This window comes from Jaculus jaculus, chromosome 5, assembly GCF_020740685.1.
Source record: "Jaculus jaculus isolate mJacJac1 chromosome 5, mJacJac1.mat.Y.cur, whole genome shotgun sequence".
NCBI lineage: Eukaryota > Metazoa > Chordata > Mammalia > Rodentia > Dipodidae > Jaculus > Jaculus jaculus.
Window position 1 is genome coordinate 103,498,813 of NC_059106.1, and position 24,206 is coordinate 103,523,018.

The following is a 24,206-nucleotide window of genomic DNA, read 5'->3' on the forward strand; positions in this document are numbered from 1 at the left end:
ATGTGGAGGTAAGGAGCATTAGGAGTTTGAGGCCATGCTGGGCTACATAGAGAGTTTAAGGCCAGCCTGGGCTTCATGAGACCTTGCTTCAAACCAACCAACCAAACAAACAATGTCCATGGTTATAGCTGCATTATTTACAATAGCCAGGAAATAGAACCAGTGTAGACATCCATCAACAGATGAATGGATAAAGGAATTATGTGCAGTGACTTTTATGCAACCATCAAGGCAAATCATGATATTTTTAGGAAAATAGAGGGAACTAAAAATTGTTAAGTGTTGTAAGCCAGATGCACAAAATAGCACATGCGTCTGAAGTTCATTTGCAGTGGCTAGAGGCCCTGGATCACCCATTCTCTCTATATATCTGACTCTTTCTTTCTCTCTCTCTCTGAAATAAATAAATAAAAATTTTAAGATTATCATGTGAAATAAACCAGACTCAGAAAGACAAATATCACATGCTTTCTCTCATGTCTAGAACCTAGCTTTAAGATTATATATGTGCATGTGTATATAAATTTAAAAAGAAGGAATTTTGTAAGTCCTTAGCTCACTATTAAGGAAATCCTGCAGCAATTAAAGGCTTTTACTTTTTTTTTTTTTTTTACTTTTATATCATTCAAATTGGCAAAATATCAAGGATTTTCTTCCAATTTGACAGAGGCCTCTGTCATAGTACCTTGTCGCCAGGGCAACAAGTTATCAGTGGATAAGGAAGCCAATCAGAAGGCTGAAATTCTCAGGAAATGGCAACAGTGTCTCCTAAAAGACAAGAATCTCCTTTGTCCAAATAAGGCTTCAAGGACAGATGTGTAGTAGCAGCAAGAACAAGTGAGCAGTGTGTTTGAATATTCACAAAGAAAAATTAGTCCTCTGGGGCAGAATAAAATTCTCTTTCTGGTTGCAGGGAGAACTGAGGCCAATTTACTTTAGTATTTTGGGATTTCCTTTTACTTAAATGTAAATTAAAAGCATTAAATAGTCATAGTCACAGGGAAGAATGCAGAATATTACCGAATGTAAATTACATGATAGAACCTGGGTTTTGTTTTTTTTTCCCAGCTAGCCTTATTTTTTCCTTGCTTTGTTAGTTTGTCTCCACTTCCTCAAAATTGGTACACTCTGACCTGCCTCAGGACCTTGGGCTATGCATTTCCCACCACTCTGAATGCTCTTCCTGTCTTGTACACCCAGCTAACTTTGACTCATTCTTCAATCTCTCTTTCACCACTTCTTCCTCCACAAAACCTTCCTACATTCCTCTGTTGTTTTGCTTGAAGTTCTTATAAAACTGGACCTCTCTTTTTCCAAGCAGGGATGGAATTTAGGGCTTGTAATGGTTTTTATTAATTGTTGCCTTTATATTGATTGTTTCTATTGACAAGAGCTAGAATCACCTAGGCAATGAACCCTGGGATATGCCTGTATTATTAGATTATTAGATTATGTAGCCTGGGTTAATTGAGGTGGCAAGGCCTACCTTAACTATGGGTGATATCATTCCATGGGCTGGGGCTGTGGACTGTAGAAAAAGAAGAGACATAGTTGAGCACCAACATTCATTGCTCTGTGCTTTCTGACTGCTAATACCATGTGACTAGCTGCCTCCCCCTCCTCCTGTCTTGCCTTTCCTGTCATGATGGACTATAACTTTGAACTGTAAGCCAGAATAGTAAGAATAAGCCTTCCTCCCTTTAGGAATTTAGTCACAGCAATGAGAAAAGTAATGCAGGGCTGTTCAAGCTTTCTTTAGTGAGTGTCTGTCTTTTCAGACAAATATACACTCCACTGAGGCAAGAGCAGTGTCTGTTAGCTCTCTGGTACCTGCACTTCTTGGGACAGCACCTGATGTTACCAGTTTTAAGAGCAACAGAGCCCCTCTGGGCTGTGGACAGGTGTAGTTTAGGGATTAGAACACCAGACATTCAACAGTTCCTCTGATTCCCTAATCCAGTGGTTCTCCAGTTCTTGTTTTATGACTCACAAGCAATTAGCAAGTATAAAGAGTTAAGAAAGATGGACGGTCTTGTGATGGTTAAGTTTTGTTGTCAACTTAGTCTGTTTAGGCATCCACAGACATTCCTCATGAGTGGGTCTCTGAGGTTGCTTCCAGGAAGAATTAATTGAAGGACGAAGTCCTCCCAGAGTCCCCCAGATTGGGCAGGCCCCTCTCTGAAGGGAGTTTTATCTAAGGGAGCTCTGGGAAAAAAGAATCCCTTCCTCCCACCTGGCTGCTGGTACTGCTAGCTGCTTTCCAGTGTGAACTGAAGACCAGCTTGGAACAAAGACCAGTGGTTCTCCAGGAAGCCTCCAGGCCTTCAGTGCTCAGTTGGGACTGCTGAGGCATCCAGCCTTGTGGACTGAGCAACTACCAGGTTCCTTGACTCTCAGGCCTGCAAACTGCTATTGTTGGACTAATCTAATAAATTCCCTTTAAATACAATTCATTCTATCAGTTCTGTTCCTTTAGAGAACCCTGACTAATATAGATCACAAGCAGGTAGTCTGCATAGTGATTTGGGTCAGATTTTCTTATATTTGCATTAGAGATATAAATTAGGCATACAGTTGCTTAAATCTAAATATATATGGAGGACCTTGATGGTTTGGTGGGTCAAGGAGAGCACAGACTTAGAATGAGCCATGGGCAGGGGAGGAAGGTAGAACCAGGAAGTTGTTCTTGATCTCCATCTTGAGTCAGACTGAAGTTGCTTTCTAGTAGTGCCTGGGCAAGTCATCATTTATGTTCCTCTGGGCCTGTGTCACTATTACTGTTGGGGTTCAGAGTTAAACTTTTTTTTGAAAAGGAGATTTAAAAAAACTTTTTATTTGGGCTGGAGAGATGGCTTAGCGGTTAAGCGCTTGCCTGTGAAGCCTAAGGACCCCGGTTCGAGGCTCGGTTCCCCAGGTCCCACGTTAGCCAGATGCACAAGGGGGCGCACGCGTCTGGAGTTCGTTTGCAGAGGCTGGAAGCCCTGGCGCGCCCATTCTCTCTCTCTCCCTCTATCTGTCTTTCTCTCTATGTCTGTCGCTCTCAAATAAATAAATAAAAACTGAACCAAAAAAATTAAAAAAAAAAACCTTTTTATTTTATTTTGTATGTGTGTATGTCTGAGAGAGAAATAGAGAGGGGAGGGGGAGAGAGAGAGAGGGAGAATGGGGGTGCCAGGGCCTTCAGCTGCTGCAAACAAACTCCAGACCTTGTGCACTGGCTTATGTGGGTACTGGGTAATCAAACCTGGGTCCTTTGGCTTCACAGGCAAGCGCCTTAACCATTAAGCCATCTCTCCAGCCCCCACAATTAAACTTTTAACCCACTCTGCACCTGCCTAGCTGACACGATGCTAATTCCCAGCAGTAGATACATTTCATTAATCCTATATTCTTAAGATTTTATATTTTATACTTTTTATTTTTATTTTTTAAATTTTTTATTTATTTGTTTGAGAGCGACAGACACAGAGAGAAAGACAGATAGAGGGAGAGAGAGAGAATGGGCGTGCCAGGGCTTCCAGCCTCTGCAAATGAACTCCAGACGCGTGCGCCCCCTTGTGCATCTGGCTAACGTGGGACCTGGGGAACCGAGCCTCGAACCGGGGTCCTTAGGCTTCACAGGCAAGCGCTTAACTGCTAAGCCATCTCTCCAGCCCACTTTTTATATTTTATATCTTTATATTTTATAGTCTTCATATTTTCTCTGCTGCTCTATTTTCTTTTGAAGCTTACATTTCAGTTGCTTTATTGCCCTATTTGTGGGGCACAGCCCTGAATTTGGGGAAGATTAAACTGTAGAACTTTCCTTTCTAGAAGTGGGCAAACTGTTTCTAGGAGCAGAGCCTGAGAAATAGAACTAACTCCTATTCAGGAGTGGGCTAGCTGCCTCTAGCAGCAGCCTAAGGGGAAAAAGGCTGAAGAGAAATTTAGTTTAAGCCATTAATAAACCTACTGCATATGCTGTCACTGTCGTTCTGATGTTACTATAGCCCTGGCTTCCTCGGCATATAAGTACTCATTGGCATTTTTACTAAACAGCCAAAAACCCAGTAATACATGAACAAGTATCACAGTGCATGAGCAAAGGGTAAGGAACTTTAAACTTTGGATAATCCTTGAACATTTTTTAAAGGAAGGGATTTACGGGTACGACCTGCTGGACTCTGCTGATCTAGAACATACTCTGATCACAAGAGCAATCACATCAAGCCCATCTTTTGTCTTCAACAGATCTGTGGGCCCATAGCAACTGATCTTGTTGTCTTCAGCACTATGGTCAGCACTTCTTTTTAAAAATATTTTATTTATTTATTTATTAGAGAGAGAGAGGGAGAGAGGCAGGTAGAGAGAATGGGTATGCCAGGGCCTCCAGCTGCTGCAAACGAACTCCAGATGCATGTGCCACCTTGTGCATCTGGCTTATGTGGGTCTTGGGGAATGAACCTGGATCCTTAGGCTTCGCAGGCAAATGCCTTAACTGCTAAGCCATTTCTCTAGCTCAGTCAGCACTTCTTATGCATGTATGTTTGCTTAGAGTCTACAGTCCAATCAGGCCACTGAGGAAATCAGCATAGTTGAAGGTTAGTCAGCATCTTTAAACATTGCTTGTCAATATTGGCCATCTGTGTTGTTCAGGCCAAAGGTACATCAAAGCAGAGGAAATCTAGTCACACTGCTTTAAGCAGGTAGATTACATATTTGTATAAGATTAACTTTAGGGCAAGTTAGAAATAAGGAATTTAGCATCTCACATCAATAATATCAGAAAAGTTATTTGTTAGGTCCATAAGAAATATTCCTACAGTTCTTTCCCACAGTTCACCCCCACAGTTTGTTCTAATAGTTCATCCCCACATAAAATCATCAATTTAACTTTTCTCTGTGTTTTGCTAGATAGGATCAGTTCAATACTCTCATGTCTAAACTACTTTGATGATTAGACTTTATAAATAATCTTCAGATGTACTTTAAGTTTACTAATTAGTTGATTACTACTGTAATATCCTTAACAGTAAACTTTTTGTAATAAAAGATGATCTCTCCTTTCAGCTGTGTGCTTCTTCAGTCTGAGTTCACCCTATGAAGTACACACTTAGTTTGTCTGAGATGGTGTTTTTGTGTCACCATCCCATAAATCACTCTCAGGTAAACACTGGGAATCCCTCTTCTTCTACATACTACCCACAAAAGATTACCTTACTCCTAATCTCTATCACTAGCACTAGCATTTAGTATATGCCTAATGAAAATCCTCCCACTTTGGACTCTGTTGAATTTACATGGTGGATTCAGACATGCTTATCACCTTTATTGAAACATAATGTACATAGAGAAAAAGTGCATAGCTCCTTTCTTGCATGAAACTTGCAGAAAGTTTCTGTGTGTCCCTTGTCCCTTTATCACCAATTATTACCTTTTATTGCTCAGGAAATATGTAGGGTCCTTTCCAGTAGCATTGATTTCTTTTGCTGGTCTTTCTCTTTAAATCTTTTTGAGTCATATATATATATATATATATATATATATATATGGGCTAGGGTGTAGCTCAAGTTAATAGACTGCTAGCTTAGCATGCACAAAGCCTTGGGTTCCATCTGCAGCACTGCATAGAGTTGGGTGTGGTAGTACATGCTTGTCATCCTAGCACTTGGGAGGGGGAAGCAGGAGGATCAGGAGTTCAGGGTCATTCTCAGCTACATATCAATTTACAGGCCAATCTGGGCCACATAAGACCTTGTCTCAAAAATTACTTTATTTCTTGCCAAGTTCACAAATTCATTTATATATTTTGATCATGATAACCCTCATTATCTTCCTTTACTCCCACTAACACTCTTGTTCTTTTTAAGTACACCCCCTCCTACTTTTGATTTCTTTGTGGCCCACTGAGTTAAGTTAAAGTTGTTTGCATGAGCATGGTTAGAGGTAATTTATTGGAGTATAGGCAATTTACCACTAGCTATACCACTGAAGAGCACAAGTACCCATCCCCCAGCATCCATTAACTGTCAATAGTTCCTCAGAGAGGGTTAGGGTCTCAGGAGCCTTTCCCCTTCCATTTGACAAGGCCCAATCTTGTGCAGGAAGTCACAGCTGCTTTGAGTTTATTAGGGTAAGGGCTTATGAGTGTAATGGCCACATCATGTCTAGAAGACAGTGTTACACAGCACTCCCCCACATCCTCGAGCTCTTTAATCTTTCTGCCTCCATCTTCAACAGTGGTCCGTGAGCCTTGGAGGGGATAATATAAATATCCCATTTTTCTTCTGCCTATTTGAGATAGGGTCTTATGTAGCTTAGGTTGTCCTAAAACTCACTATGTAGCCAGGGATGACCTTGAACTCCTGTCCTCCTGTCTCTACCTCTTGAGTGCTGAGATTACAGATGTGTACCACCATGCTACATTTATGTGTGGATGAACACCAGGACTTCTTGAAAGCTAGGCAAGCACTCTTATCAACTGAACTACATCCCCAGCCTTAGTTTTGCCTCTTTTTCATCCTTTAGTGTAAGTAGGTTTGTGTGCTATGTCCTCTTTTGCATCTAGCTACTGTGCCACATCATTATATGGAGCTGCCTTGGCTAGCTGGACCTCTCACCCACATATAACAAGCATTGTTAGAGACCTCAGCTGGGCTTTTCCCCCCCTTGGGTAAAAGAACAAATGTAAATGTGCTTGGTTTGTAGACCAAATCCACTGACATATCACAAGTACTCAATTCTGCCATTGATGTAAAAATGCCTCTCATATGAGAGCAGTCACAGAAGTATGAGAAAGTGGAGTTGAGGGTGAGACCCAGTGGTAGAGTATCTGACTAGAATCCCTCAGTGAGGGGCTGGGGGTGGCTCAGCAGTAGAGCACTCATGTATCATTTGTGAGGCCCCAAGTTCCATCACCAGCATTGCAAAAAAATTAATTAATTAAGAAAACGTGGAAGGTGAGGGGATTTTCCACTCACACCGGAGCTCTTTGCAAACTCAACAAATGTGGAGAACCTCAGCAAACAAAGGAGGAGCAGATCATGAGGTAGAGGATCTCATGGACCAGTGAGAGAACAGGGGCCACCATCCACAACCTCCCCTTCCCACTGCCAGTGCAAGCACCCGAAAGCACCACAGACCATGGGAAGGGAGATCATAGCACCCAGCACCGGTGACCAGAGCAGCAATCCAATGACCCAGCCAGCCTACTTGAACCCACAGTGCACCAGACAGGGACCCAAGCAGGAGTGCAGCATAACTGAGACCAAAATCATCCCAAAAGGTAACTGGGATTACGACAGGTCAGTACCCACCAAATAAGCCTGGTATATGGGCCTGAACTGGAAGTGCTAATTGCACCTTCTACATCAGAATAAATTATGTGTCAAATCTGATGGATGGTCAGATTTTCATACTTAAATAGGCTATATTTTGGGCTTGCTTTTGTTGCTTCTTGATTTATAGTGGCTGTGCTTCCTCTTCTGTTGTACATTAGGGAAGGGTCTCACTTGGTCACGAGCTGACTTGGAATCCTCAACAGACCAGAAATCTTAACCTCCTTGTTGACAAGATTAAGGGTGTGGGGCAACACACACCCTAAGGGACAGTTAGACAGTTAGAGGATCTGGTTGTCATACTACCTACTCTTGCATAAATACTCTGTGCTGTTTTTCATTGAATGTGTACATTGTTTAGTTAAATTTTAGAATCTGCCTGTATTTTGTTGCACTCCGCCGACTTGAATACTCCCATAGCAGGCAAACCCAACACCTAGGCTCACTTTTGTAGATATTCTGAGAGTCTTGAGAGCCACACCTAGCACCTTAAACTCCTACCCTGAAGATATATAACATCAGATTGATTGATACATCTAATAATACTGCTGCTAACTAGAAAATCCAAGCATTAAATTAATCCAAGATGCAAATATATATACATTCTAACACAAAACACCAAAAATCAATACAATATAAATAACAAAGAATGATCCTGCAACATAAAAAAATAATATAAATTCACAAAAAAGTATTAATACATCAGAAATGACCTCCAGTAAGAATGAATTAGAGGAAATGCCTGAGAAAGATTTCAAAAGAATGATTATAAATATGCTCAAAGAAGTCAAAGAGGAAATCAAAGGAATGAAAGAAGACACAGGATGCCAATTTAATGAAATAAAGAGGTCAAAATAAGACATAAATAAGGAAATAGAAATAATAAAGAAAAATCAGTCAGAATTACTAGCAATGAAGAACACAGTTAATGAAATAAAAAAACTCTATAGAAAATCTCACCAGTAGAATGGATGAAGGAGAGGACATAATATCTAAACTAGAAGACCAGGTGGCAGATCTAATACAGTCCAACAAAGAGCAAGACAAACTAATAGGAAAGTATGAATGTGAATTTCAAGATATTTGGGACACTATGAAAAGATCAAACATAAGAATTAAGGGTATAGTAGAAGGAGAAGAATTTCACTCCAAAGGCATAATAGATGTTTTCTACAAAATCAAAGAAGAAAACTTCCCCCAAATTGGGAAAGAGGTGCCAATGCAGATACAGGAAGCCTTTAGAACCCCAGCCAGACAAAACCTGGAAAGAACCTCTCCTTGCCATATTATAATTAAACTGCCAAACATACAAACCAAAGAAAAAATCTTGAAAGCACAGTTAGAGAGAAAAATCAAGTTACCTACAAAGGCAAGCCCATCAGGATCACAGCAGATTACTGAACCCAAACTTTAAAAGCCAGAAGGGCTTGGAGTGACGATTCCAAGTTCTGAAAGATAACAACTGTCAACGAACATTACTTTATCCTGCAAAGCTATCCATTCAAATAGATGGAGAAAACAACAAAAGCAGAGTAAAGGAATATTTGAAAACAACATCAGCTCTACAGAAATACTTGAAAGAACCCTGCTGAAGAGAAAGAAAAGCACACATACAAGGAACCTAGAAAAAACAAACAATACTCAAATACTAGTTAGCACAAGAGAACAAAGGCAAAACCAGAAGAACTACAAAAAAATGGCAAAAATAAATAAACACCTTTCAATAATAACTCTTAATATCAGTGGCTTCAATGTCCCAACCAAAAGACATAGGATTGCAGACTGGGTTAAAAAGCAGGATCCTTCAATTTGTTGCCTTCAAGAAACTCACCTCTCTACAAAGGGTGGACACTAGCTTAGGGTGAAAGGTTGGAAAACGGTGTTTTAAGCAAATGAGCCTAGAAAACAAGCAGGGGTTGCTATCCTAATATCTGACAAGGTAGCTTGAAGTCCGACATTAGTTAAGAAAGATAAGGAAGGACACTTTATACTGATTAAAGGAACATTCCAACAGGAGGACATTACAATCCTAAACATATATGCACCTAACATGGGGGCTTCCAACTCATCAAACAAACACTATTAGAACTAAGGTCACAGATAATACTAAACACAGTGGTAGTGTTCTTGGAATGCAAATCCTACCATAGAACAAGCAAACATGGCATGTAGTGGTCATACAGGGATTCCACATAATCTTAGTTTGCATCTGCAGCCCCTGCAAAGTCTTTATTCTCTACCTGCTTTTCCCATCATGGCCCTGGATTTGGTCCTAGATATTACCTCCTGAACAGTGGCAGAATGCCTAAAGGGATCGGTGCTGAAGGTGTGCAGTGTGTGGAAAGGAAGAAAGAGGGGGAAGTCTCCTCGCTGGGGCCTCTAGAATTTGCTCCTCTTGGGCCCAGATGTGGAAGGGGAGGGCTAGGGAGTTCTTACTCAACAGGAATCCCTATACCCAGAGGCCTCCAAGGAGGAGCTGTGGTACAGAAATTGATGTGCCAGATTTGATTTGTGTCTAGCTGAGTCCACTGACAAGGTAAGCTTTTCCTGCCTTTACCGTAGCTTCTGTAGAGCCTAGGATCAACCTAGATGTCTATCTATGTTCCCACAGGGACCCAGGGATCCAGCTTTATGGCCTAATTCTCACCAACCTTAAAAAGTCTGACACAGGCTGGTGTGGTGGCACATGCCTTTAATCCTAGCAATCAGGAGGCAGAGGTAGAAGGGTTACTGAGCTCGAGGTCAACCTGAGACTACAGAGTGAGTTCCAGGTCAGCCTGAGCCAGAGTTAAGACCCTAACTCAAAAAAAAAAAAAAAATTCTGACACAGAGGTGGGAGTCTTGTTTGTCTTTTTCAGTACCTGTGGAATGAAAGGTCTTCTTCTTTTATGCCCTCCTCCTAATCCTGGAGCCTCTGGCAACCAGCACATCATTGTGTTCCATGGATGAAGCCATCAAGAAGAAGGTCAAGGAAGATGGAAGTTCCTTAAGTGAGGATCCCTATACCCTACCTCAGTAGGGACTTCAGAGCTCTCTCTTATCTCTGACTAAAAACTAACCCTACCCAGTGCCAAGGCTAACCTCAACCTGAAACTCATCTGACCCACTCCAATCCTATGCCCAACCTCACCCAGCCCTATCTTGAACCATTGTTCCAGATGCTACCCCAACTTTAATCTTATCCATCACCTCTAAATCTTGCCTTACTCTAAAACCTCCAACCCAAGGCAGTGCTGAGGATGGTATCCAGGGTCTTGTACATGCTAGGCAAGTGTTCTCCTTCTGCCTATCTCAGAGAAATTCTCTCTCTTTCTCTCTCTTGGTTTTTCGAGGTAGGCTCTCACTCTCCCAGGCTGACCTGGGGTTCATTATGTAGTCTCAGGGCGGCCTTAAACTCATGGCAATCCTCCTACCTCTGCCTCCCCAGTGCTGGGATTAAAGGCTTGTGCCACCATGCCCAGCGAAACTTCTCTTTTTGACATGAAGTTTTACTTTGTAATCCAGGCTGACCTCAAACTCATGATCCTCTTGTCTCCACCTTCTGAGTGCTGGAGGACTGGTGTAAGCCCCATATCAAGCTCTCTGGAACTGTTTCTTTATTTTATTTTTTGAAACAGAGTCTCATGTGTCACATACCATCCTCAAATTCTGTTATGTAACCAGAGATGACCTTAAAGTCCTTATCCTCATGAGTGTTCAATTTTTTTTTGCTGAGCATATGACTGTGGGGAGTATGTGTGTAGGCATATGCGTAGTGGTTGATGACAAATGTCTTCCTTGGTTGCTTTCTACCTGATATGGAAACAGGGTCTCTTATTTGAACTCAAGCCTGTTGATTCAGCTAGTCAAGCTAGCCAGTTTACCCTGAGGACCCCCTGTCTGCATCCAGACCTCTGGATTAAAGGCAGACTTCCTTGCCAACCTATCATTTAGGTGAGTGCTGGGGGTTTGAACTCAAATTCCTGGTCTGCAAACAAGTCAGATTAGCTTGCCTGTAAATTGGCTCCACCTTCCATTGTTGTGGGAATGTTGGGATCGCAGATGCATGTTCCACTTTGCATACATCTTTACTTGGGTGCTGGGGAATTGACAGGCTTTGCAGGCAAGATCCTTTGAGCCATCTCCTCAGCCACTCAATTTTTATTTTTTAAAATTAGTATATAAACGGCCAAGATGGCAACCGCCTAGCTGCGCTGCAGATACTGGGGAAAGAAAAGCAAGAAATTAAGGGTTATCAGGGTCTTATTGCCAGTGGGAGGGCACAGAGCGGGGAAAAAGAGGGAATCACAGATCCCCTCTCGGGTGGGTAGTCTACCCCCCCATACGGCCGCCGCACCCCGTGCCCCAAACGACTGTGCTCCAATCGCCAGCCCATTGTGCACCCGCCAGCCCGCTGTGCTGACCATGTGGAGACCTCTGCTGTTGTGCTCTGATTTCGCGTGCTGGCCCACCAAGCTGTGCTCAGTTCACACACCCGTGGGGGCCACCTCTGCTGTGATTAGGCTGCTGCCAGACCCCCCCCCCCCGCTGCTGTGCTCCAATCACTTGCCCACCAGCCAGCCTCTGCTGTGTCCCGATCCCATGTCTGCATCAGCTGCCTCTGCACTACAATTGAACGTGCAGTGGGCCCAGTCCCACAGCAAGGGCCACACAAGCCCACACATAGTCACTAGCGCCAGCTCAGGTGCCATCCCCTACTTGTCCATCGTCACCCATCCCCCACTCCCCTGAGGCAGAAGAGCACAGACTGTTTGCAGGCCCCAGTGTTCGCAGCCAGAGTTTGGGCAGCTTCAGGGCTTGCTACCTCAGTTCCCTTTCAAGCTCGAAGGCAGGCAGCTTTGGTGCATTACTGGGTGAGAATTCAGGCAACTTTGGCGCCCCTGTCAGGCAGTAGATAGGCGGCTTTGGCAAGAGAGAGCAAAAACCCAGGCTGCTTGCAACTGCCCCAGGTTGCCTTGGATTCTCACTGAGATAGAGCCCAGGCTGCTCCACCCACCTACCCGCCCATACACTGACATGGGTAGACCACAGTGCAAAAGAAATAACATGAAAAATAAAATGCAAGAAAATCCAGACAGATCTCCCAGTCCAACAAGGATTACATCTAACCAAAACATAGAAGAGTGTTTAGGATCAGAACATCAAGTGGAAGCTATGAGCAATGCAACCCTGACCAATCTACTGCTAGAACTTTCAGGAAAGCTACAAAGGACAGATAATCGTGTGGATGCTACCATCACTAAGCTAGAGCAATATGATAAGACACTGGAAGGAATTCAAAGAGAGCTAAGAGAGTTGAGGGAGAGTGAAAAAAAAAGAGGACCTTAAAAATCAGCTGGCCACACTAAATGAAAACATAAAGAAATGCAAGGATGATTTCCAAGCATCATCAAGAAAACCAGAAAAATGAGGTGGAAAGGGAGCTGGACAGAATGATGGAAGTGATACATAGGAAAGTAGTAGAAAATGCAAACTTAATTGAACAAGTCCAAAACTCGCTAGAGGCTCTCAAGACTAGAGTCAGCGAAGTGGAGGATAGAAACTCTGATCTGGAAGACAAGATGGAAGAAACAGTTTGAGAGTCCAAAAATTTCAGTAAGTGCAAAAGTTCCTGTGAACAGAACATGAGGGAATTGTGGGATACACTTAAACGTCCTAATATCAGAATCATTGGAATACCAGAAGTTGAAGAATTTCAGACCATAGGCATGGAGAACTTATTTAACACAATAATTGAAGAAAACTTCCCCTGTCTCTTAAAAGAAAGGCCCATCAAGATACAAGAAGCAAACAGAACTCCTAACCAACTAGACCAAAGGACAAACTCCCCGAGACATATTATCATTAAGACTCTAAACATTGACACCAAAGAGAAAATCCTAAAAGCAGCTAGGGAAAAACAGCACACCACTTTCAAAGGAAACCCCATCAGAATTACTTCAGACTTCTCAATGGAAACCCTGAAAGCTAGAAGGGCCTGGAATGAAACCCTCCAAACTTTAAGAAACTATGGTTTCCAACCCAAACTACTCTACCCGGCAAAAGTCTCCCTTATAATAGATGGTGAAAGGAAAACTTTCCATGACAAAACTCAGCTTTACAATGAACACAAAACCAAACCTACAGAAAGTATTCCAGGAAATTCTCCACAGAGAAGAAACAAATAACCAAACACAAATGCCTGCAAGAAGCAGATCACAACAACCAAACCCAGAGTAGACACAATAAATTTCAAATTCCATGAAAACACCAAAACACCTCTACCATCACAACATGGCAGGGATAAAATCAAATCTCACAGTCATCACCCTAAATATTAATGGCCTTAACTCACCCATTAAGAGACACAAGCTAACAGGGTGGATCAAAAAATTAGATCCCTCAATCTGCTGCCTTCAAGAAACCCACCTTACCGCTAAAGACAGAAACCTCCTCAAGGTGAAAGGGTGGAAAACAATATTCCAAGCAAATGGGAATAAGAAACAAGCGGGTGTAGCTATATTAATATCAGATAAAATTGACTTCACACCAAAAATAATCAAAAAAGACAAAGAAGGCTACTTCCTACTTATAAAGGGAACAATCCATCAAGAGGATATTACAATCATAAATCTGTATGCCCCAAACACAGGGGCACCACAGTTCATAAAACAAAACCTACTTGACAATAAAACAGAAATAACCACCAATACCATCCTAGCTGGGGCCTTCAACACACCATTATCAGTAATAGACAGATCATCCAAACAGAAACAACAGGGAAGTAGGAGAGCTCAACAAAACCATAGAACACTTAGACCTAACAGACATCTACAGAACTTTCCATCCCAAATCCACAGACTACACATTCTTCCCAGCAGCCTATGGAACATTCTCTAAAATAGACCATATACTAGGTCGCAAAGACTGCCTCCACATATTTAGGAAAATTAACATAATTCCCTGCATGATATCAGATCATAATGCTATATTACTAGAAATCAACAACAAAAAAACCACCAAGAATCCCAAGGGCAACTGGAAACTGAATAGCACACTCTTAAACAATAAATGGATAGTGGATGAAATAAAAAATGAAATTTCAAAATTTTGGAATGGAATGACAATGAGAACACATCATACCAGAACTTATGGGACACAATGAAGGCAGTCCTCAGGGGAAAATTCATAGCACTCAATGCCTTCATAAAAAGACAGAAAGATCCCAAATCAATAGCCTAAACATCCACCTAAAGGCACTGTAAAAACAAGAAAAATCCAACCCGAAGATCTCCAGAAGGAAAGAAATAATTAAAAACAGAGCAGAAATTAATGAATTGGAAACCAAGGAAGCAAATAAGGCAATTGACAAAACAAAGAGCTGGTTCTTTGAAAAAATAAACAAGATTGACAAACCTCTGGCCAATTTGATCAAGCAAAAAAAGGAGACTCCAACTTAACAAAATTTAAAATGAAAAAGGAGAGTTCACAACAGACATAAGTGAAATTGGGAGAATCATCAGGACTTATTTCAAAAACCTCTACTCCACAAAACTGGAATATGTGGAGGAGATGGATAAATTCCTGGATGCATATCATCTACCAAAGCTAAACTCAGAGCAGATTAATTACCTCAATGAACCGATCACACTCATGGAGATTGAAAAAGTAATAAAAATCCTCCCAAAAAAGAAGAGTCCAGGACCAGATGGATTCCCAGCCGAATTTTATCAAACCTTGATGGAAGAACTCAAACCAATCTTTCTAAAACTGTGCCACACAATTGAAGAACAGGGAAAGCTACCCAACTGCTATGAAGCTAGTATCACCCTAATCCCAACACCAGGCAGAGATTCTACAAGAAAACTGCCAGGCGTGGTGGCACACACCTTTAATCCCAGCACTCATGAGGCAGAGGTAGGAGGATCGCAGTGAGTTCAAGGCCACCCTGCGATGACATAGTGAATTCCAGGTCAGCCTGAGCTAGAGTGAGACCCAACCTTGAAAAAGCAAAAAAAAAAAAAAAAAAAAAGAAAAGAAAACTACCGGCCTATTTCCCTAATGAACTTAGATGCAAAGATCTTGAACAAAATACTCGCAAATCGAATCCAACAACACATCAAAAGCATTATCCACCTTGACCAAGTGGGATTTATCCCAGGAACACAAGGGTGGTTCAACATATGAAAATCTGTCAATGTAATACACCACATAAACAAGCTTAAACATAAAAAACACATGATCAGTTCGATAGATGCAGAAAAGGCCTTTGACAAGATACAGCATCACTTTATGATCAAAACATTGGAGAGAATCAGCATGGCCGGTTCACCTCTTAACATAATAAAGGCAATATATAAAGCTCCAAAGGCCCAAATAATACTTAATGGAGAGAGACTGGAGGAATTCCCATTGAGATCAGGAATAAGAGTAAGAGAGGGATGTCCTCTCTCACCTCTGCTTTTCAATATATTTCTGGAAGTCCTAGCTCAAGCAATAAGACAGGAGAAGGAAATAAAAGGGATACAATTTGGGAAGGAAGAAGGTAAGTTAACTCTATTCGCTGATGATTGTATATGTAAGAGACCCGAGAAACTCCATCCCAAAATGCCTGAAGGTGATTAACTCCTATAGCAAAGTAGCAGGATAGAAAATCAATGAACAAAAATTGGTAGCATTGCTGTATGCAAATGACAAAGACACAGAAAAAGAAATAAAGGACATAGTCCCATTTTCCATAGCACCAAAAAATAAAATACCTTGGAATAACGTTAACCAAGGAAGTAAAAGATCTATACAACGAAAATATAAAAACTCTCAAAAAAGAAATTGAGGAGGACTTGAGAAGATGGAAAGACCTCCCATGCTCCTTGATAGGCAGAATTACCATTGTGAAGATGACAATCCTACCAAAGGCAATATATAGATTTAATGCAATTCCAATTAAAATCCCTACAGTGTTCTTCACAGAGATAGAAAAAATGATCTCAAATTTCATATGGAAAAACAGAAGGCCTCGCATATCCAAACATATCCTCAGCAAAAGAAATACCTCTGGTGGCATCACCATACCTGATCTAAAGCTATATTTCAAAGCCATAGTAATAAAAACAGCATGGTACTGGCATAAAAACAGGAGTATAGACCAATGGAATAGACTTGAGGACCCGGATTTTGGGTCAAGCAACTATAGCTACTTGATATTCGACAAAGGCCCAAACAATATAGGATGGAAAAAAGATAGCATCTTCAACAAATGGTGCTGGACAAACTGGATAACCACATGCAGGAAACTAAAACTTGATCCACACATTTCACCATGTACTACACTCAAATCCAAATGGATGAAAGACCTCAACATAAGACCAGAAACTCAAATACTACTGGAAGAAAATTTAGGAAGTACTTTCCATGATATAGGAATGGAAAAAGACTTCCTGAACAAAACCCCAGTGGCTCAAGTTCTTAAACAGTCACTCAACCAATGGGATAATATGAAGCTGAAGAGTTTCTTTACAGACAAGCATATCATAAGCAAAGCCAATAGAATACCCACAGAATGGGAGAAAATATTTGCAGGTTATCCAACTGATAGAGGCCTAATTTCTAGAATCTACAAAGAACTCAAAAGTCTAAACACTAAGAAGACAAATACCCCACTCATAAAATGGGGCACAGAGTTAAGCAGGCAATTCACAGAGGAAGATATACAAATGGCAAACACACACTTAAGAAAATGTTCATCATCCCTAATCATCAGAGAAATGCAAATTAAAACAACTATGAGATTCCACCTTATCCCAATAAGGATAGCCAACATCAAAAATCAAATGAAAATAAATGCTGGCGAGGATGTGGAGAAGCAGGAACACTCATTCACTGTTGGCGGAATGCTGGATGGTACAACCACTTTGGAAAGCAGTATGGAGACTCCTGAAAAAGCTGACTATAGAAATACCAACAGACCCAGTTATACCCTTACTGGCATCTACCCTAAAACCTTCAAACCACAGGCCAGAGAGATTTGCTCAACCATGTTTGTAGCGGCTCAATTCGTAATAGCTAAAAGCTGGAATCAACCCAGATGTCCATCATTAGAAGAATGGATAACAAAGATGTGGTAAATCTACACAATGGAATTCTATACAGCAGTAAGAAAAAATGACACAAAGAAAATTGAGGAAAAATGGTTGAACCTGGAACAGATCATTCTCAGTGAACTTACCCAATCACAGCAAAAAAATCGACACATAGTCTCCCTCATCTACAACACCTAATCTGAATCTACCCAAGATACCTTACATACCCAGCAAGCACCTCATGGACTAGACAATAGGATGGATGGGGAGGGTGAGGAGGGCATCGAAGGGTGGAAAACAGTAATCTGGACCCAAACGGCAATGGTACCATAAAATTCTACTTCCTAAAAGACAGACCAAATGGCTGAACCTTCACTAGACCCTTACAGGAAACACCTGAACCACAAGACACTGGAGAGGTTAGGATCAAGACTAACCCAAATCTTCTACATCTTCCCTCCCTCCCTCTCCTCCTCTCCCTCCCCCTCTCTCTCTCCTCTCTAACTCTTGTATATTAGTTATGTTTTTCCTCAATTTCTTAGTGGGCACTGACCTGTAACCCCCACTACCAGCTTGGGGCTACCATCCACAATGAGCTTTTGCTCAGAGAAACCTACAAGGTTTCCCAAAACAATGACAGACTTCTGTCAGAGGACTTGATGACCCACCAAAGGCCAGTGGTAAGACCCTATTGCTGAAGACTCCATACGCAGCTGACATGTAAAATGGAATTGTATGGCTGGAAGCCAGGAGAGAGTCAGTCCCCAGACAGTCAGTGTGTCTAGTGCCAGAAGGTGCTACATGGGCGACTGGGGGAAATGACCAATATCTGTCCAGGCAACTCATTGTCTAACCTAATTAGCAACAAATAACCTGATGTGATGCCCACACAAGTGCAATAGTGGCACACAGCCATGGTGGGGAACCAACTGCTCTTGATTTGGCTAACTGATCCCCTCAGTGGTACGAGACCCATAGCTGGAGCTGGGAAACAAGTCAGAACCATACCCAAACATAAGCCCACTCTCCAATATCAAGCTACCATCAATCATGGGGTACAAGAGGGCCTACACCTATCAAACTCTCCATCAAAAAAGTAATTGTTATCTCAATTTTCTGGGTGCTAACTTACTCTCCGTTGGAGAATCTGCTTCTCTTTTTCAGATAGATGCAGATCCTAAGGAGAGAGCTGCACCAACATACCTCAAAAGGGGCCCAACTGAAACTAAGGACAATTGGCGAAACAAGCAAGAGTGATGTTTTCCTGATGAACCGGATACCAGCACAAAGGGGAAGGAGACCAACACAGAGAAAAATCAACTCCTACCAAATCAGAGAGCCAGAGCCTCAGAGGCCCCCAACACCTCAGCACTGAAGCAGACCAAAAATGAACCCAACATGGCTCAGGGAAATTTTGCGGAAGAGGGGGAGGAAAGAATGTCAGAGTCACATGTTGGGTCATGATATGCAGAGACATTTATCATACCAATAACTGTGGGCTAACTCCACAAAGCACGACCCATTTACATCAACAAGGAGGGTTCAATGGGAAGGGGTAGATCATGGATGAGCCTAAACAATGGTACCAAACTGCCTGTATTTGCTGAAAAGAAAAATAATAAATTAAATTTAAAAAATTAGTATATAAAATATAAGGTTTCATTATGGTATTTTCAAGCATATTTTGTGTGTGTGTGGGGGGGTTATGTGCAGGTTTATGTGTGCCATGCATGCATGTGGGGGATCAAAGGACAATGTCAAGTGTTTTTCCTCACCTTCTGCCTTGTTTGAGGCAGGGTATCTTTGCTGTTCATTGTTGCACAGGTTAAGCTGGCTGGACTGTGAGCTTCAGGAAATTCTTCTGTCTCCACCTCCCATCTTGTCATAGGAGTCCCAGGATCACAAATGCCAGCCAGCTTTATGTGGGTTCTGGGAATCTGCACTCAGGTCTTCATGCATGCATAGCAAGCACTTTACTCACAGAGCCATCTCCCCAGCCCAGTCATTTGTTTCTGTTGGTCCTCCTGTTTCCTCTTACGTGTCTTCCTGATTTCTTGTATTCTTCAGCCCCAGGAGACTCCTTTCTACTTTCATGTCACCTGTGTTCTATTGCCCCACTCCCTCAGTGACTCCTTTTCTCCTCTTGTGATTTCCTTTCTAGTTTCATAACCACATTCACAACTTCATATGTACGTGTGAGTGTGTGTGTGTGTGTGTGTGTGTGTGTATGTGTGATTCCCCAGGATCCATGCAAGACAGATGCACAAGATGGTGCATGCATCTAGAGTTTGTCTGCAGCAGCATTTCTTTCTGCCAAATGAATAAAAATAAAATTTTTTAAAAAATAATGGGTTTCATTATGTCATTAGTGGAAATTTTTGATCCCTTGTCTAACACCAAGTCAATGATGGCCTTCTGTCCTCATTGCTGCCAGTTTTAGAGACACTAAAGAGCATTTCCTGGGTTGCAGGAGTGTCACTTCCAGGGGAGACTTGGCCACCTGTCCTAAAGGTAAGTGCAAAGGTCCATTGTTCAGACTATCTGAAAATCCCCTGGGACTTCCTTCCTCCCTTGTCCTGACTGGAGCTTCCATATCTCCTTTGATAGGGTTCTGGTCCAGCCTGTAGTCTCACCCTCCACACCAGCTCCAGGTCTCTCAGGACATTAGTGTCCATACTTCCCAGGTCCTGTCCAGGCATTCTGCACACATTCCCTGATCTGGAGCTTCCAGCCACTTTGTTCCACCTCCACTCCACAACTCCCACTAAACTTCTTGTCTTCCCCCCTGCAGGCTTTTTAGTTACTGGCTGTACGTGTGGCTCTGCCTGTGGTTCATGGGATGTGCGTGCTGAGGCCACATGTCATTGCTAATGTACTGGCATGGATTGGACAGGACACAGTGACTCTGAAGGTCCCCTAAGAGAGTTGTGTGTGTGGTTTGCAGGGGTGGGGGGGGGAGGAGAAGAGCAGACCCAAGCTTGGGGACTTGAAATAAACCAGAGATGATGGAAGTGATAAGATGATGAAGTGGTATAGGCTCTGTGTTTTCTTTTTGTAAAAAGATTTAAAATTTTTAAATTTATTTGAGATGTGAGAAAGAAAGGAAAACACAGATAGAGAATGGGCATCAGGGCCTCCAGCCACTGTAAACAAACTCCAGGTGTGTGTGCCACTTTGTGCATCTGGCTTTATGTGGCTTCTAGGGTCCTTTGGCTTTTCAGGCAAGCACTTTAACTGCTAAGCCATTTCTTCCACCCTGTGTGGTTTCTTTAGTCAGAGAGGGGCATGGGAGACTTCTGTGGAGGACTGCCACTTTTTGTGTGTGTGCATATGTGTGATATATGTGCATGTTTATATGCCTGTTCATATATGTGCATGGACTGAATTTGTATGCATGTGGAGGTCAGAGGTCCAGATATCAGGCGTTTTCCTCATTTGCTCTTCACCTTATTTATTTACTTAATTATTAATTTTTGAGGTAGGGTCTCACTCTAGCCCAGGCTGACCTGGAATTCACTATGTAGCCTCAGGGTGGCCTCAAACTCATGGTGATCCTCCTACCCCTGCCTCCCAAGTGCTGGGATTAAAGGCATGCACCAGCACGCCCAGCTCTCCACCTTATTTTCTGAGACAGTGTCTCTTAATTAACCTAGAGTTCACTGATTTGGCTAGTCTAGCTAGCTAGCTTGCTTGCTCTGGAGATCCTCTCCTGATTACAGATGCTTACCTCCATGTCTGCCATTTTTGTGGGTTCTGGGATCTGATCTCAGGTCTTCATGTGTATGTTGCAAGTGCCTTACTGACTGAACCATTTCCTTAGTGCTGTGTGTGTGTAGTTTGTTTTTAAAATTAAAAAATACTTTATTTATTTTGTGGAGAGAGAGAGAATGAATGGGATGCTAGGGCCTTTTGCTGCTGCAAATCAACTCGAGATACATGCAATTTGCTTTGTGCATCTGGCTTTATGTGGGTACTAGGGAATTGAACCCTGGCAAGCAGGCTTCATAAGCAAGTGCCTTTAATTGCTGAGCCATCTCCCCATCCCATTCTTAAAAAAAATTATTGAAAATTTTAATATATAAACATATTGAAAATTGATCATATTCACACTGTCCCCTCCCCCCTATTTAGCTGAGAGCCCTCCTCAGTGGGGTTATAAGTATTCACTGTGGGGTTATGAATACAATCAGTCTCTGTGTGGTGGAAAATGTCTCAGGATACTCCTTCTTACCTGTGAATCTTACACTCTTTCTATCCCAGTTCCTCAATGTTCCCTAAGCCCTTGGAGGGTGTGTTGTAAGTCTCCTTTCGTTTTGAGCTTTCAGCAGCCTCTTATTTTCTGCTTTGATACATTTGAATCTCCTCACTGTCTACTTCCATCTCCCTAAAGGAGATTCTCAGGCTAGCAGTGGGAGTAGCACTCATATGTAATCTGCAGGATTTCTTGGGTCCTGGCTGGTATGATAAAGATGACTCCATCTCATGCTAGGTCGTCAGCTTTTTCCTTTCTCTCTCTTTCAAATATTTTATTTTTATTTACTTATTTAACAGAGAAGGAGGGGGAGAGAGAGAGAGAGAGAGAATGGGCATGCCAGGCCCTCCAGCCACTGTAAACGAACTCCAGACATGTGTGCCCCCTTGTGCATCTAGCTTATGTGGGTCCTGGAGAATCAAATTTAGGTCTTAGGCTTTGCAGGCAAACACACTAACCACTAAGCTATCCCTCCATCCCTATTTTTTTTTTTTCAAGGTAGGGTCTTGTTCTAGCCCAAACTGACCTGAAATTAACTATGAAGTCAGAGTGTCCTCGAAATCACAGTGACCCTCCTACCTCTGCTGGGATTAAAGGCATATACTGCCACACCTGAATTTCTTTTCTTATCATTCTGGAGAGTCTTAGGTCTCCCTGGTATTCGCTGCCATCTGGATGAAGCCTATTCAATGCACTGTCACTGGTCTTGCACATGAATGCTAGAGTTGAGGCTGGCCTTGAACTCCTGATCTTCCTGCTTTTACTTTCTGAGCACTGGGATTATAAACTTGAATTACCATGCCCAACTTCAGCTATAACTTCCTTCTGTACCCTTTCCTTCCATTTTTTCTCCAAAAATAGAACCCATTAGCCAGGTGTGGTGGTACACACCTAGTTCCAGCACTTGGGAGGCAGAGGTAGGAGGATTGCCTTGAGATCAAGCTCACCCTGAGATTACATAGTGAATTTCAGGTCATCCTGAGCTAGAGTGAAACCCTACCTTGAAAAACAACAACAAAAAAATGTAACTCATTCTTCCTTAATAATTAAGACTCATGATGGCCTTCAGGAGGGGGTAGAGAGTCTAATCTGTGTGTCACCTTGGAAGTCACTGTTCTGATTCTGGATGCCCCCCAAAATTCTCTGTGGGTGCTAAGCCCTCTGCATCCCCAAAGCCAAAGTGAACTCTGAATGGGAGAAGAGAAGAGAGAAAGAAAACGAGAGAGAAGCTAAAACACAGAGGATGACGCAAAATCCAAAGATGAGAGCAAGAAGAACGTACATGCTCATGATGGCTGTGTGCAACCAAAGAGGAACCTTGGAAGTGTTGGGTGGTGTCTTGGGCTGGCCTGGTTCTAGGACAGAGACAACCAGGTAACCTTCAAAGCCCAATCCAGCCAACCAGACCATCAATATTGTCTCCAAGTGTGTGTGATATGCATTGTGTATATGTGTGCTTTGGTATATGCAGTGCTATATATGCACACATGAGAACAGAGAAGCACACCAAATGTCCTCTAGCAGTCCTCCATCTTATTTCCACAAGGCATGACACTGTAAACAAACTCCAGACATATATGCTACTTTGTGCATTTGGCTTTATGTGGGTACTGGGGAATTGAACCTGTCCATCAGGCTTTGCAAGCAAGCACATTTGGCCTCTGAGACATCTTCCCAGATCCTTGGTTATTATTGTATATTTATACTCATTATATTATTTTATTTAAAATTTTTTTTTTTTGCTGCATATGTGTGTGTGTGTATGCATGTGTATGTGTGAGTACAGTGAGGCCAGAGGCTAACATAGAATGTCTTCCTCAGTCATTCTCTACTTTATTTTATTTGAGAGAGAGAGAGAGAGAGAGAGAGAGAGAGAGAGAGAGAGAGAGAGAGAGAATTGGCACGACAGGGTCTCAGCCACTGCAATCAAACTCCAGATGCTTGCACTACCTAGTGGGCATGTGTGACCTTGTGCTTGCCTCACCTTTGTTCATCTGGCTTATGTGGGATTTGGAGAGTAGAACATGGGTCCTTAAGCTTCTCAGGCAAGCAACTTAACCGCTAAGCAATCTCTCCAGCCCTCCTTATTTTTTAATTTTTTTTTAACATTTATTTTTATTTATTTGAAAGAGGCAGATAGCGAGAGAATGGGTGTGCCAGGCTGGAAATGAACTCCAGATGCATGCGCTAGTTTGTGTGCTTGGCTTACATTGATCCTGGGGGATGGAACTTGGATCCTTTGGCTGTGCAGGCAAGCACCTTAACCACTAAGCCATCTCTACAGCCCAACTTACTTTTTTTTTTTTGAAGCAGAGTCTCTTGCTGAACCTGGAGCTGTCAATTTAGCTAGTTTGCCAGCAAACCCTGGGGATCCTCTTGTCTCTGCCTCCCAAGTACTGAAATTACAGGTAATGCTGCCATACTAGCTGAGTGCTGGTTATCCAAACTCAGCTCATTGTGCTTTCACAGCAAGCACTTTACTGACCAAGCCATCTTCCTACCCCAGAGCCCTGAATAATCTATCACAGAGCTCCTTAAACCCCTATCCTTCACTCCCTACATACAGGAATAGATCCCTAA

At 42.3% G+C, this 24,206-nt stretch overlaps 1 protein-coding gene across 1 annotated transcript; it reads left to right on the plus strand.

The window, feature by feature from the left end:
* Nucleotides 1–24,206, plus strand: Retn (resistin). Its single transcript, XM_045149161.1, is given in 6 exon segments — nucleotides 1–8; nucleotides 10,242–10,306; nucleotides 17,162–17,180; nucleotides 19,845–19,885; nucleotides 20,166–20,285; nucleotides 24,193–24,206. Coding segments are annotated over 6 exon segments (267 nt in total).